General features: G+C 46.0%; 1 protein-coding gene across 1 annotated transcript in view; it reads left to right on the top strand.

Annotated features, from left to right (window-relative positions):
- The first annotated feature begins 9413 nt into the window (after positions 1-9413).
- RFK (riboflavin kinase) overlaps positions 9414-14577 on the top strand; it is a 57285-nt gene continuing 52121 nt past the window's right edge. The window contains exon 1 of the mRNA XM_019478091.1: positions 9414-9435. Within this exon, the coding sequence (XP_019333636.1) occupies positions 9429-9435 (7 nt within the window). The 5' untranslated portion in view covers positions 9414-9428. The remainder of the gene's footprint in view (positions 9436-14577) is intronic.

Genomic DNA, 14577 nt, shown 5'->3' with positions numbered 1-14577 from the left:
CCATTTATCCATCCAATATTTTTCATATATCTCCATCCAATATCTATCTATCTATCTATCTATCTATCTATCTATCTATCTATCTATCTATCTATCTATCAGAAATCTCCACAAAGATTGTTCCATAATCAGTAAGGATCATTAGGAATCAGCTATAATAGTAGAAATGCAGTACATGCTACAAATGTTATCATGAACATCAAGTCAACAAAATATGAAGGTTCTGTTACGACAGCACAAGGGCATCAGGACTGTGTCAGAAAAAGAAAGCCCTATCTTTTTCTTTTCTTTTTTTTTTGATAAAAAAGCAGTAGAAATCTGCCTAGAGATTCCCTTCCAACTCTTCCATTTACCTGCCTCATTTTCTGAGATGGGAGTCTGGATATCATGTATCACCTGGGGGGCCTGTGGGCTCTTCCTGAAATATAGCTCCGTCTTAGTGAAGCTAGAAACACCTAGAAGCAGGTGAAGCTAGAAACACCTTTGTCAGGTGGAAGAAAAGCTCTATGGAGACTTCTGTTACTTTATTTTTTACCAATTAGGAGATTTGTGAGAAAAAAGGGGGCTTTCTTTTCATGACAATATATTTTTCAGTGATTTTGCTTATCGTACTGTTACACTGTTTTATTACCATGTTTCCTGTCCTTATTGCCTTCATTATTTCAGGTGAAGCATTCCCAGATTGTATGAGTTTATGCATGGAATGGTTGCAGATTTTTCCCCTCTCCTTCTGTTTATTATTGTAGCCCCCCTTCCTCCCTCCTGTTTTGCATAATTCTCTATGTGGAAAAGCTTGTGGTGGTTATACCCTCTCCTGAAAACATGGTGCCTTGTTTGCCCATGGTTTGGTTCCCCAGACCAAGTCATGGGAAACAAGATAAATTCTTCCTCCATCATTTGGCTCCATCTGAATACCTCATCCTCATTGTTTGTACCAAAAATATTCAAAAGTGGTAGTTTTCTTCATACACGTATGTATACATACCCAGTGCTTTTCCCCAGTTTCCCAAAAGCCATCCATTAGCCCCAAAATATCCTTCTCGTTCAGAACCAGAGTTCATTTTCCAGCATCATCCAAAGAATCATTTCGGTACTCCTTTGGTATTTACATAGCAAAGCATTTATACTTGTGTTTTTCTACAATCCTGTGCTTCTCAGGAGGCAGCTTCTCTCACACAGACCTCCTCATGTTCTTTGAAGAGAAGCAGACAGATTTCCCTACAGTGGAATTAAGAAATTCAATGGTTGATAGGAGTCCCTTTCTCTGCCTTACATAGGTCATGAAGTCAACAGGAAAGAAGCAGATGTTCACTTTTCTAGCCTGATTCTGTCAGGCCAAATGATGCATATCTTCAGATTCTCTGTAGGGAATTAGTAGTATTCAATGTCTGAAAAATCAGGTCCCCAGGTATCTTTGTTTGCCTGCTGTATCTGATGTAGGACTTCTATTGTTTCTAATACATGATAGTTTAATCAGTGTTAGATTCAGATGAGCAGTGTTAGTAGGTGGGCACCAGTCTATTGTAAATGGACACAATTTCCTGGTCCCCAGTTTCTAAGCAGGCCCTGGATCTGAGGAGTGACTGGTTACTGTCCCAGGGACAGTCTCCAAATCTAACATGCTTCTAGGGCAGTAGAAGCCTTAAAACTAGAAAACAGTGTCATAGCTTTTCTGAGCCTTCATATTTCCTCAGAGCCCACCCGTCTATGAGGCTCTGCTTTATAATTAAACCTTTTGGAAACAATACTGGCAGGACGGCAAAGAACAGAGTCTTAGCAAAGGATTTTCCTAAGTACAGACACTTTAACTCTTAAAAACACAGATTACAGAGTTTTACAGATCCATGAAGAACAATAAAAGCCTAAGCCCAACCAGTTCCCATTCCCTTGTGAGTGCTGATGTCTTTAGGCCAGACAGGCCTCCCTGCCTTTTTTGGCTTAGTCTTACATGTGGCATTGGCATGACCCCTTACATAGACCCTTCACCTATTAAAACAGTGTCTTTTGCCCATATATGGGAATTAAAGGCCCCAGCCTCTCACCTTGTCTGAGTAGAGAGACATGCAAGACTAATTGTTCCAGAACAGGAAAATCATTCAATACTGATGGCCCTTTATGGCTGTGGTAAAGCTTCTCAGATTGCTGTAGATAAAAATGTTGCCCTGTAGGGTCAGGCCAACGCTCAGGATCTCAATATCGCGCTGTTAGACAGGAGGGCGTGGTGTACAATTGCACATGCATACATATCACCAATTCAAGCACATACACACCCTAATGATAATGAAATGAAATCATACACAATACACACATACATACACATGTACACACAGGTTAAACACTGACTCAGGTGACAGTGTGTGTGTGTTGGTGTCTGTGGTACCTATGCTTGGGGTGTTTGGCAACTAAAGAGCAAGCGGCAGAGATCAGGGAAAAGGAAGTGGGGATGAGGCAATAGTAGTGGCAGAGATCAGGGGAAAAGACAGTGGGGATGAGGCAATAGCAAAGAAACACAGGTTTGCAGGCAGAGAGGGGTTCAGGATGGCTGGAGCCACAGGAGCAGGGGACAGGTGCTGGAGGTGGTGGTGAGCCAGAAGCAGGAGAGGTAGAAATGAGGCAGAAGTTAGAGGGGTGAGGAGCAGAGATTGGAGCAGGGCCAAGCTGTAGTAAAGCACAACCCAACTCAGGGGCCCAAATAACAGTTTTATTAAATGAACACTGTACTGTACAGCTTGGTTCCCATACACACTCACACAAGCACTTCCACACACACTCACACAATGGTAGCAGGAAAAAGAGACTCAGTGGAAGGGTCGGAGTCCAAGTAGAGAAGAGAAATAGAGTCCAAGTCCTTGGCTGAAGAGAGAGTGGGGGTGATAGCTACCTATCCAGGCTGGGAGGGGGTCCTCGATGGCCAGTCGGGGTCTTTCTCCAGCAGGTGTTGTCCAGAGGGAGTCGCCAGCAGGGCCTCTGGGTTGATAGGCAGCGTGACACGGAGCAGGTCTGATCCAGGTAAAGATGGCATCCCAAGGAGTCAGTCTTCACTACCCTTTTTTATGGGGCAGACTACCTATGATCTACCTCCTATGGGGAGGGCATGTCTAGGCAATGTCAGGCCTGTTCCAGAGGGATCCAGGTGTTCTTGCTGAGCATGTGCAGCCTTGGCACAACGGTGAGTTGCCTCATCTTTGGTTTCTTGAATGCTGAGGGTGGTTCCAATGGCTGGGTTGTTGGTCCAGGTATTGGTTTCAATGGTGGGGTGGTTTAGTAGGGGGTCGTGCTATCATTGTGTTTCACTCATCCATTCACTCTTTTGTTTCAGACATTCAAGGAGAACCAATTTACATGGGAAAGGTTACAGATTTAAAGTGAGTCATAATTGCAACATACTTACACAACAGGACATGGGGACAAGATGGGAACCTGACACACAAAATGGATACTTGACATCACTCATGCCAACCCACATTGCAGGCCTAAATCATACAATGTTAACACAGAAACACTTAAGACACAATAACTGTATGGTGTAATACATTACAGTAATCCAACACACACAGCAAAGCACTATTACAATAGCTCATGGTTACTATAAAAGGGGACTTACGTACACAGGGTTTCAACTTAATTTATAACTACTTATATATATACCCATAGGGAATAGAGGAGGGGAGAGAAAAAGGCAGAAATGATGGGGAAAAGGGGATGACATATTTCTAAGTAAAAAAAAAAAAAGAAAAACTGGGGGTTTTGCTACAGATGGCTCTGCTAATGCTTCTCAGATTGCTATAGATTTGCTCAATCTCCAGTCCACAAAGGAGTTTCATGAAGGGCATGCTCCAAACTTAAATGTATACACAGTTCCAGATATCAAAAAGGATTCACCAAACGACAATCTGCCACTATACCGCCCAGATTCAGATATGTTAAATCCTATGTTGACTTTTGATAATGGGAGAAAAATAGAAAGATGTATGATACATGCTACTAATTTTATTACTATTTAAAATTAGACCATGAAAATAAAAAAGAAAAACCTGTCAAGTTAGATTCTGGATCTGTCTTTCAAGATATCAACTCAGCCTCCACATTTGTCAGAAATGCTGTGTCTGTAAATAACTGTAGGAACATTCGCTAGCATTTATACTTCTAACTATGTGATTTGGAGGTATAGTAGGTAAAGATAGAATATATCATAACAATATAAAACATTTTATTAGCAATAGGCGCTAATAAATTCAGTTCCAAAGAATGCAAATGTATCACTACCTCATTAAAAACTATCTAAACCTACAATTAATATCTTTTAACAACTACCCTTCCAAATATTACCTGTCAGTGATCACTGGGGATTATTAAGGATCTGATCTGTAGTACAAATTTAGTGTATACTGCAAATGTAGTCACGAACTTCAAGTGGACAAAATGTTAAGGTACTACAAAACAGCACAAGGGCATCAAAATCTGGGCCTATCTAGTAATTCTACATACTGTATCTCTCTTTGTGATAGAATTTTATCAGAAGATATTAAGAGTCAAGAACCAAAAAAAGACAAAGCCATAAGGGAAACCCGGGGGTGGGGCCATGACACTGAGAGAGAAAGAGGATAGGTACACACAAACCTGTACAATGGTCCACAATGGCGGAGGGGGTAGGTTGAATGAAGAAGTTGCTCAGTCCATAAAGTCTTATTATGGGGGTCCTCTTTGGGTGGAGTGGAGTGGTCCATCATTGAAGATTTCTCTCAGTGTTCATCAGGTGCTGAGGGGAATTCAGGTGGTTCCCTCTGGGTCCAGTCTAGTGGCAGTCGGTCTGGGGGGTCTACTACACTTGATTTTAGTCCAAAAGAGGCTGAGAACCAATATACCTGCTTCCTGAAAATCTACCTGATTCCTGAAAATATTTCTTCATACTACACATGATAATGACTCTTTTTCCTTTTGAAAGCATTTCATCTCCCAGCAGTCAAGATATCTCTTCTGTTAATTGTTTGTCTGCTACCCCTGGGAATTTCTGTTTTCCTATCCCACCACTCTCCATGCTGTTTTTAATCATTGCTATGCCTGCTTCTTCCCTTGACTTGATGAAGAGTACTTCATATTTGAAAGCTTGTCAAGGTCTATCCTAACCATGCAGCTGGTTCAACAAAAGATACCACCCATAAAAATCCTTGCAGGCCAGACTGAGTACCCTGATTCAGGCCCTGGGCTTTATATGTTCCCTAAGACCAGGGTTTGAATTGGACAATTCATGTGCCTGAGAGGCACATGAGGTCTGCAGCCCTGCCAGGGCTGGTGCACATGACTTAACTAGGCAAAAACATCTCCCCCAGCTCTCCTGTAATTCAAACACTTGTCTTAGGGAACATATAAAGCCCAGGGCCTGAATCAGGGCACTCAGTCTGACTTTGCAAGCTGCAGAGGAAACTGCTGTGCAGGGAGAGGGCTCTAGCTAAACTGGCTGGGATCCTGTTATACCTGGGAGCTGCAAGCAATGGGCTGAGGGCTTGCAGGGAGCTGCGGCCCAGGATAAGGAGGATTTTGTTATAGAGCCAGGAGGCTTAGAATTGTCTTTCAGCCAGCAGGCTTAGGGTTTAGTTATAGCCGGTGTGCTTATGTTTCTGTTTAAATTTAGACTGGTGAATTGGGCACAGCTAGCAAAGGGGTGGTAGGGGAGCTGTGGTGGGGCACCTTAGGGGTGCACTGCAATTTAGTGCCTGAGAGGCACATGAGGTCTGCAGCCCTGCCAGGGTTGGTGCACATGACTTAAGTGGGCAATAACAGGCCTGAGGCCAAGAGGGCAGGAGCACAAGCCTGAGGAGCAGAAACCAGGGCCAAGGGCCCAGAGCAGGGTGAGAAAAGAGCTGGAGCCTAGAAGCCAAGTCCAGCACAGTGGACTTTGGTTAGATGACCCAGTGAGAGAAATCAGGACTCTGCAGGAAGCACTTGCTAAGCTCCCCCAAAACAACGTTGCTTTGGCTGGAGAGAACCAGAGGCATAGGGAGAAGCTAAGCCTCAAGCCATGAGCGACATGTGTCCCTGGCAGCTGGGGGGGAACAGCAGTGGCAGGAGCGTGGCGGTGAGATCATAGCGGTGGTAAGTGAGGGAGCTCCTGAAGACACCACTGGTGCTGTCAGAGCAGGGGGGCGTGAATGCCACTGGCAGTGCCAGCAGCGGGGATTGTGGACCATCCACAGACGCCGCCAGTGGTGTCGGTGGCAGCATGGTGAGCAGTGACCCCCCGTAGGCACCGCCGATATTGTCGGCAGTGCCTTTTTGTAGGGAGTGCACTGCCACAATCGGGGTGCACATGCACCCGCATGCACCCCCTGTTACCCCTGCTTTGAGCAATGGAAGCTTAAGGCAGAGCTTAACCACATGAGGATGAGGCCCACATATGAGCTACGGCATCTTATGTTGGGGTCCAAGGACGTGGGGGCTGTGAACGGACAGTCCAGGGAAACTCAAAGGGAGCTGGAAGGAGCCCAAGAGAATAGGACCACAGCTCCACAAGGATTAGAAAGGCCAATAGAGTAGAAGAGGACAAAGCTGCCAAGGAAAGTGGAACTCAGGCTCTAAGGGATACTGATGAGAGGGAGCCCCACCAAAACTGCACCCACAGGGGGAAGCCGTGGGATAGGCCAGAAGCAAGGGTTATGATTGCACACACAGGGGAAGAGGATGTTGGAGCAGTACTCCTGCAGGCAGCAGAAGAGAACCGAGTGGCTACAACCAGCCAACCTCGTTTGCAGTCCCTACAGGAACAGTAGAGAAAAGATGAGGCGATGGCAGGGACTGCAGTTACAGTGGAGAATGGCTTAGATTAGAAGGCAAAGACCTTAAAGTAGGAGATGTAGAAACAGGGGAGGAATGAGAAGTCTTAACCAAAAGGCATGGTGTTCCAGAGATCAAAGTTAGTCCAGCTTGCTGTGGTGAGAGAGAGTTTCTGCCTGAGGCAAATAGGATAAGCTTGGAGGCGGGAGATGATAAAGCCCACAAAGAAAGGCACAATGTGACCCCGAAAAGGAAAGGTAGGCCCTCACAAAAGACTGGGAATGGTGACCTTAAATGTAAAGGTCATGGGTAGTGCTTACGACATAACCTGCAGGTGGTGAGGAGAATGATCCTACCCTAGGGAGGACTCCCTCTAAGGATAAGGGAAGCAACAGAACTTTCCCAAGAGGGTTTAATGGACTGCTGCTCTGTGGGGAAGATGAGAAGAAGCCCTTTCCAGGCTCGCACAGACCCCCAGATCTGCTGGAGACCCTGAGCTTCCCAGACATTACAAGGAGGCTTGAACAGGGATTAAATAGCCAGGACACTGGCAGAAAGTCCACCATACCTGCGTGTGAATCGGAGTCAGAAGAGACCAGGGCAGTGCCATTAGAAGACGAGGAGAAGAGTGTAACTGCTACTAGGAGCCAGCAGAGAGAAGTAGCCAAGCAAGGAGGTAGTGGCAATGGCAGCCATGTAGATGGATTGTGTCACCATGGATAGAGGTAAAAGGGGTACTATTGAGTCAAACAAGAGGAAAAAGTCAGTATCCTGCCCCAAGACAAAAACCAAGGAAGCATGATGGGGAAAGAAAAGACTTCAAGGCACAGAAAGTTGTTTATAAGTAATCTCCCAGGCACAATGGACTGGTGAACTATTAAAAAGATATTTAGTGAAAGAGAGGGAGGTGTGACTCATGTGAAGCTATTCAGGCTTCCCATGTGGAAGCTGGAGAAAAACTCAATGGCTGAGGGATGGTGAAATTTGAGAGCAAAGACTCTGCAGAGAGAGCCCTACAGACTATGAACTAATGCCTCCTTGGGAGGAGGCCCCTGAGCATCAAGGAAGACCCAGAGAGTCAGGGAGTTCATGAGACTGTCTGGAATGCTAGGGGCCAAGTCCCATGGGCAGAGAGACTTAATGTGACCCCTGGGCTAAGAGATCCACCTCTTTTTGTCATGGAGCACAATATGCCCCTCAAAGTTAACAGGAACCTGACCCTGACCCCAGCCAGTTTTTTTTGCAGACTCCCCCCTGTCATATTGAATGTAATATTTGAATGTTTGTAATAGTTGCCCATTAGCCAGTTCAAGAAGAAGACAAGATTCATCTTCTCATCTAGGACATTGTTTTGGTCTACGTGCGGAAGGTCCTGACTTTGCTCAAAGTCTTAACTCTTGAATTTTATCTTTAGAGGCCTTTAACAAAGTTAACCTAAAAATGACCCTTAAGCAAATATCCCAAATTCCGAGAAATCAAACCCTAGGAGCCTTTTAAAAGATTGGAAAGAAAGGAAATTCCTCAAAGTAATTAAATGATCAACAAAAGAAACTGAACCCAGCAGAAATCTGTTGAGTAAGATCTGAGCCCAAATTTGGGAGTAGTGACAGGTTTGGGTAGGAGGGGCCCAAGACGACAACTCACTCAATAAAAACTGTAACCTACTGTTCCAATTTGGAGGTAACCTCACTTGCAGAACAACGAAGGAAGAATCGCAAGTGTAGGCCGGATCAAACTGATCACCTGAACCACCATCTCCGTGAACACGAATTTCTTAGTTCACGCTGAAGCTGCGGAGCGCCCAAAAGGGACTGAAGGAAGGGGACTTAGTCCTATCAGTATTGAGGCCAGCCCATTGAAACGTATTGCTGAGGCGAGCCCATTGAACCGTACTACTGAGGCCAACCCATTAAATTGTACTACTGAGGAATGAAACCATATTTAGGTGTTTGGCTTCTCGGAATTTTAGGATTGTAAGTATATCATGAAAATAATAGTATTGATTCAAATTTAACTTTTAGTTGTAATTGTAGTTGTTTTTGTAATACTAATTCTTATAGCATTGTTTGAGAAGGAAGTGCATTTGGAGCATTGTTTCTGATATATGTAGTTATTGTGTTCTTAATGTTTGTGGTATTTCTTAAAGCTAAGCAGTGTTATATGCGTAGCAAAGAATTTTAAAATCAAATTCTGTTGTATGAATTAAGTGTGCAATCATTGTGAAATTGTGCAGTCAACTAACTACTCCCCCAGCCAGTGCATCAAACAAATCAGTAAATTGTGTGGGATTTTCTCTATTCCATAACCCACTAGAGACACCCCCCAAGAGTCAAAGTATAATTCTAACCCTGGGGAAGGCTGCACATTATGGGCTAGCTGCAGGGGAGTAGGTAATCAAGGACCCATAGGTAGCAAGTGCCTATTACAAGGCTAGCTGCCTAGCAGGAGGAGAGTAGGGCAGAGTCCTGGCTAGGTGTCAAAGGTGCTGCCAGTAAGCTGGCCTGACACCTGCAGTTGGTCAGAGGAGCACTTGATCAGGAGAGGAGCCAGGATATATAAGCATTGGCCCCTGAGGCAGAGAGACAATAAAGCCCTGAACTTGACTGGGAGAGAAGCCCCTGCCAGCTCAGGCTGGAGGGAAGTGAGAGCTGCAGGCCATGGCAGGTACGCACAAGGTTGAGAGAGCCAGAGAACAGGAAGGGGGCTTGAGAGTAGCATGACCCAGATTTTGTGTTTGATTTTGAAGCGGTTGCTTGTATTTTTGTTCCAGTTTATACTGGAGGACCAGTTGTGGCTGATAGGGGTGGATTGGAGGCCACAGGGGTGCTTGCATGGGTACAAAGCATAGACCCAGGAAGGAGTCGGGGATACCAGGGGAGCTGAGCTGAGCTGAGCTGAACCAAGAGCGGCCTCTCTCTGGGTCAGGGATGCCATGGTGTGCGGGGCTGAGACAAGGTGCAAGACAGTGCTGAGGAGCCTAGAAACCAAAGACATGGTGAGGGCTAGGACTGAGAGACCTGAGCCCAAATCAGTGGGCCAGGACAGGGATCTTGCAGCCAGAGTAAAGGCAGGCTAAAGCGAAGGGGGCCGAGGCCTCTACAGAAGGACTCAACTCTGGATAGAGCATCACCTGCGAGGCATGGGCATGGCTGTAGGAGTGGAAGAAAGCCATAAATAGCCCTTAAGATGACTAGTGTCTTGAGGCACTGACAGAGCCAAGCAGGGGCCCCACTTAAGGCTTGGAAAACAGGACAGAAAATAATTCCAGCAAGGCATGGATAGCAGGAGAAAAAAGGAGGGTACCCCAGGGAGCTGGAGTGGGGCAGGAGCCTCATAGACACCAGGGAGCATCATGGCCACTTCTGGGGCCTGGTCCTGCTACAGGGGGTAACCCACCAGCACACAATACAGCAGTGATTGGGGGGGGTTGCCCAGCTATATGCAGTGCAGCAATGGCAGGGCTGTCTGCCTGCACAGTTCCAGGGGAGCTTGCAGCTCGGGAGGTGCGAGGTGTCTATGGTTCCCTGATGGTCTGTCCCCTGCAGTGTGCAGCCTATGGCCCCTAAGAAGTTAAACATCCCTGGTTTAAGTTAATGACAAGTACCTTGACATGTGACTTAAAAGTCCTGAGTGACCTGCAGTTCAGCAAGTGTTAGGTATACAGCACAATATAATCAAAGCTAAGGGTTAATGTTTCAGAAATCTGGCCAGCTTCCTGTGTATGATTAACCATTCTAACAATACCTTAGAAGAAAATCAGCATGCTTTGTATATATTTGTGTTGGGAAGACTCTTCCATGTGCACACTCTCCAAACTGATGCTGTTATCTCCTCTGTCAAAAGGCAGTTGCCTTCAGGCTTATGCAGTTCCTTTGACATAATACTGAACTTAAAGGATTTAAAAATTGTTAATTGTTCTCATTACCTACTAAAGCACTAGAATTGCTAAGTCATTTGGTAATATTTTCTAAATTTCATGCCTATCAGGTCACTGTTAGCTCTGCCTTTTATTCTTCAACAGCTGTGTCATTCTAGGGTTTCCTTTCTGTTAGGAACCAGGCCAAAAATCTTTTGCACCAGTATACGTTCTTCTAGTCACTTACTGTGTGGTCTGGTTCTTGGTCTGCTGTCCTGTCAAGACTTTTATAATACAGGCCTCTAGAGGAAATAATTCTTTAACTGAAGTCTATTATTAGCCTTTTTTTCCTGAGCATAAAGGACAGGCGAAATATTAGGGCCCTTAGTTAGTCTTTTTATAACCAAATACCTATTGTAGTCAATGCTGAAGGAGGAAGGTATCTGTCCTTTCCATGATATAAAATAGTAGCAGGTGGCTAAGGAAGCAAACAAAAAAATAACTTGAGGATTATTTTGTTGAAATCCCTTCTGCTACTTTGAATAATTTTATAGGAATGTGGGTTTTGTTTCCTTTCCAGCATCATAGAATATATTAGGGGTGGGCAATTATTTCGGGTGGAGGTCCACTATTGAGTTTTGACAAGCCATTGAGGGTTGCATGACAGGCAGCCAGGGGCAGAAATATATTTTCTAAATTTTTTAGGGGCTATGGGCCGGATAGAATGGCTTGGTGGGCCGCATCTGGCCCATGGGCCACATTTCGCCCACCCCTGGAATATATTCTGTGTATCTAACCCTGAAGATCCCAGATAAGAGTCCAGAGGAGAGCCACATGCATAATCAGAGGGCAGGAGAACCGGCCCTATGACGAGAGGCTGAGAGCCATGGGACTCTTCAGCCTGGAAAAGCTCAGGCTCAGGGGGGACCTGGTGGCTGCTTATAAGTACATCAGGGGTGTGCATCAGGATCTGGGGGAATGCCTGTTCACCATAGCGCCCCAAGGGATGACAAGGTCAAATGGTCACAAATTTCTCCACGACCATTTCAGGCTGGACATAAGGAAAAACTTACTGCCTGAGCCCCCAAGGCCTGGAATAGACTCCCTCCAGAGGTGGAGCAAGTACCTACTCTGGACTCTTTTAAGAAACATGTGGATGTCTATCTTGCTGGAATCCTTTGACCCTAGTTCACTTCCTGCCCCTGGGGCAGGGGGCTGACTTGATGATCTTCCAAGGTCCCTTCCAGCCCTAATGTCTATGAAATCTATGAAAATGTGTGTGAAGGAAGCCGGGTTCCTCAGTGTGGGAGCCCTGTTACTCCACATCCATTATGGAACATAAATATCTCACTAGTGCTTTCTGGTAGTGTAGGTAAAGAGTGCCTCAGTGCAGAATTTATTAAGTAAAATGTGCTCAGATGATTCTGGAAAATGGAGCACACCCCATACTACAAAGGAAATAAAAAAACCCCCAATGGTTCTTTGTTAATCAGACCTGGGAGAAAACTTCATCCTGGCCCCTAGGAACCAGTTTGACCCTGGCCATGTAAGCAAGACACACCAGCCAAGGACCTAAGAGGCTTCTCAGTCTCATTTAAAGTTACCAGTGTACCCAAGCTAATCTCCCACTTCTAGCTGCAGCCAACATGCAGTGTTTCCGAGAAAGGTGAAAACACCCCCCAGAAACCAAATAATTCTTTAACCTGGCCTCAGAGGACAAATAGCAAAGCCCTGAAACATATAATTACCAGACATCTCCCACAAGAAAACAAGGTAGCTTTCTCATAACTTCTTTTTTAAGGGACAAAGATGTGTGCATGTGTGTTCCTTTTCAAGGGACTAAGATGCGTGCGTGTGTGTTTCTCAGTAGGGGGGAATCATGCAGAAAGGAAAATGCAGCCTGAACCTGAATTGCCATTTCTTCCTATGGTAAACTCCATGAGTCTGGTTGGGGTTAATGTATGTCTCCATTGCTTGCCTTCAGCTCCCTCCATATCTGCCTACTGCTTTGTGCAGACCACTTCCCCACAGAATTCTTGGCAGGAACTGGAAAAGTAAGAAAAAGGTGCCAGGGAGGCTGCTGAATCCCTTCTTCTGTGTGCTGTACTCTTCCATGTGTAGATTTTGGAAGCACAGTCCAGACCCAAATAAGGGCTTTGGGGTGTGGGCCTACATTAGTGCTGGAATAAGGCATGGACACCATAGGCTTGTGCCAAGATCAGCAGTCATGTGACTACATAAAGACCTTAGCTTTCGTTAAAAAAGAAAAAAAAATGTTTCTAGTTTTTATGGTTGCAAATAAATTATTGAGAATTTGACTGCAACATAAACCAATTGTGTCTGTGTGAGTCTGCAGACAACATGAAATAAAAGCCATGAGCTGTGTGACCCTCACAGTTAATCAAACAAGGATATCCATTAATTAGAGGAATTATGTAGAGGACTGAGCAGGGTGAGGTGCTCAATCTTAAAAATCAATGCAAATATTGCTGTTGACTTCCTAAGAAGAGAATGAAAATGAGATTGAACTGTAAGAGTTGTGGCTGGCATAACTGTGAAACCACTAAATACAACTATCTTTACAAACAAAATTAGATGCTGCCACTGATGTGGGGTTATTACAATATAATACTGTTCTTCATAAATAACACAGCAAACTATATAAACTTGTCCAATGAAGAAATTCTAAGAGGGAGGAATAACTAAAATATAAAATCAAAGGGACTCTTTCTTTTTTCACTACCTTTAAAAAAAACAAACCAAGGACTTTTATTTGCACAGAAATTAGAGCATGTGTTTGCTGGAATGAAAGTTCCCCCAGTGTGAGTGACTGCTCAGCTGGCATAGCACCAGTGCACCAGTCCTACATGAACCCACACCTCTGGCACACAACCAGTGTAAGAAGCATGACTGGATGCACACCTCTGCTTATCTGCTTAGGGCTGTTCTCAGTGGGCACATCTACATGAGATATTTACTGCGGAGCTGACTAATTAGCTCCGCAGTAAATGTCATGCATCTACATGTGCTGGGTTATTAGGTAATAGCAGACTAATAAACTCAAGTACTATCCTGCTATAGAGTTTTTTACTGAGCAACACTGCATGTGCAGATGCTGAACAAATTGCACCTGGTCAGCCCAGGTAGCAGGGGACCTCATTCCAGGCAGGAGTCTTGTGGTGCGGGCAGCTCCTCCACTGCCCAAGGGAATCAACCAAAGCCTGGAGTTGATCCCCTGCCCTCTGCCAACCCAGGGCTTGCCTTGGGGCCTGCTGCCAGCCTGGGACTCATCCAGGAGCCCACTGTCAGCCTGGGGCTCATCCTAGATCCCTCCGCCAACCTGGGGCTCACTCTGGAGCCTGCTGCCAGCCCAGAGCTTGTTCTAGAGCCTACCACCAGCCTGTGGCTTGCTACAGAGGCTGCTGCCAACCTGGGGCTCACCTTGGAGGCTGCCACCAATCTGGGGTTCATCCCATAGGCCCTGACAGCCTGGGGCTCACCCCAGAGGCCAACCTCCACCAGCCAGGGTCCGGGACTGACCCTGAAGCACCCTGCCAGCCCAGGGCTGACCCCAGAGCCCTCTGCTAGTCTAGGGTTGCCCCCAGGCACTGTGCCAAGCCACCACTGCCAGCTGCCACTTGATGGTGCCACCCACTGCCCTGGGCCTGACCCCCTGAGCCTGTCCCCCCAATTGGGAAGTGGCTGTGGCAGGGCTGGCTCCTCACTTGAGCCCTGCTGGCCACAGCCCTGTGGAGGAGGGGGAGCAGGCAGAGTGGGCTGGACAGTGCCTGCCCTGGCCCCTGAGCCAGTCCCTGGCCCACTGGCCTTGCTGCAGTGTCTGGATGTGAGGTGGTGGCAGCCAAGGCTGGGGTGCTGGGCACCTCCCTCTGGGCTCTGTGCCCTAGGTGCTTTGTCCTCACTGTTCTCCCCCTGACACTTGGAAATAGATA

The sequence above is a fragment of the Alligator mississippiensis genome, chromosome 3 (assembly GCF_030867095.1).
Source record: "Alligator mississippiensis isolate rAllMis1 chromosome 3, rAllMis1, whole genome shotgun sequence".
In the NCBI taxonomy this organism is placed as follows: domain Eukaryota; kingdom Metazoa; phylum Chordata; order Crocodylia; family Alligatoridae; genus Alligator; species Alligator mississippiensis.
This window is presented reverse-complemented; position numbering and strand designations above follow the sequence as displayed.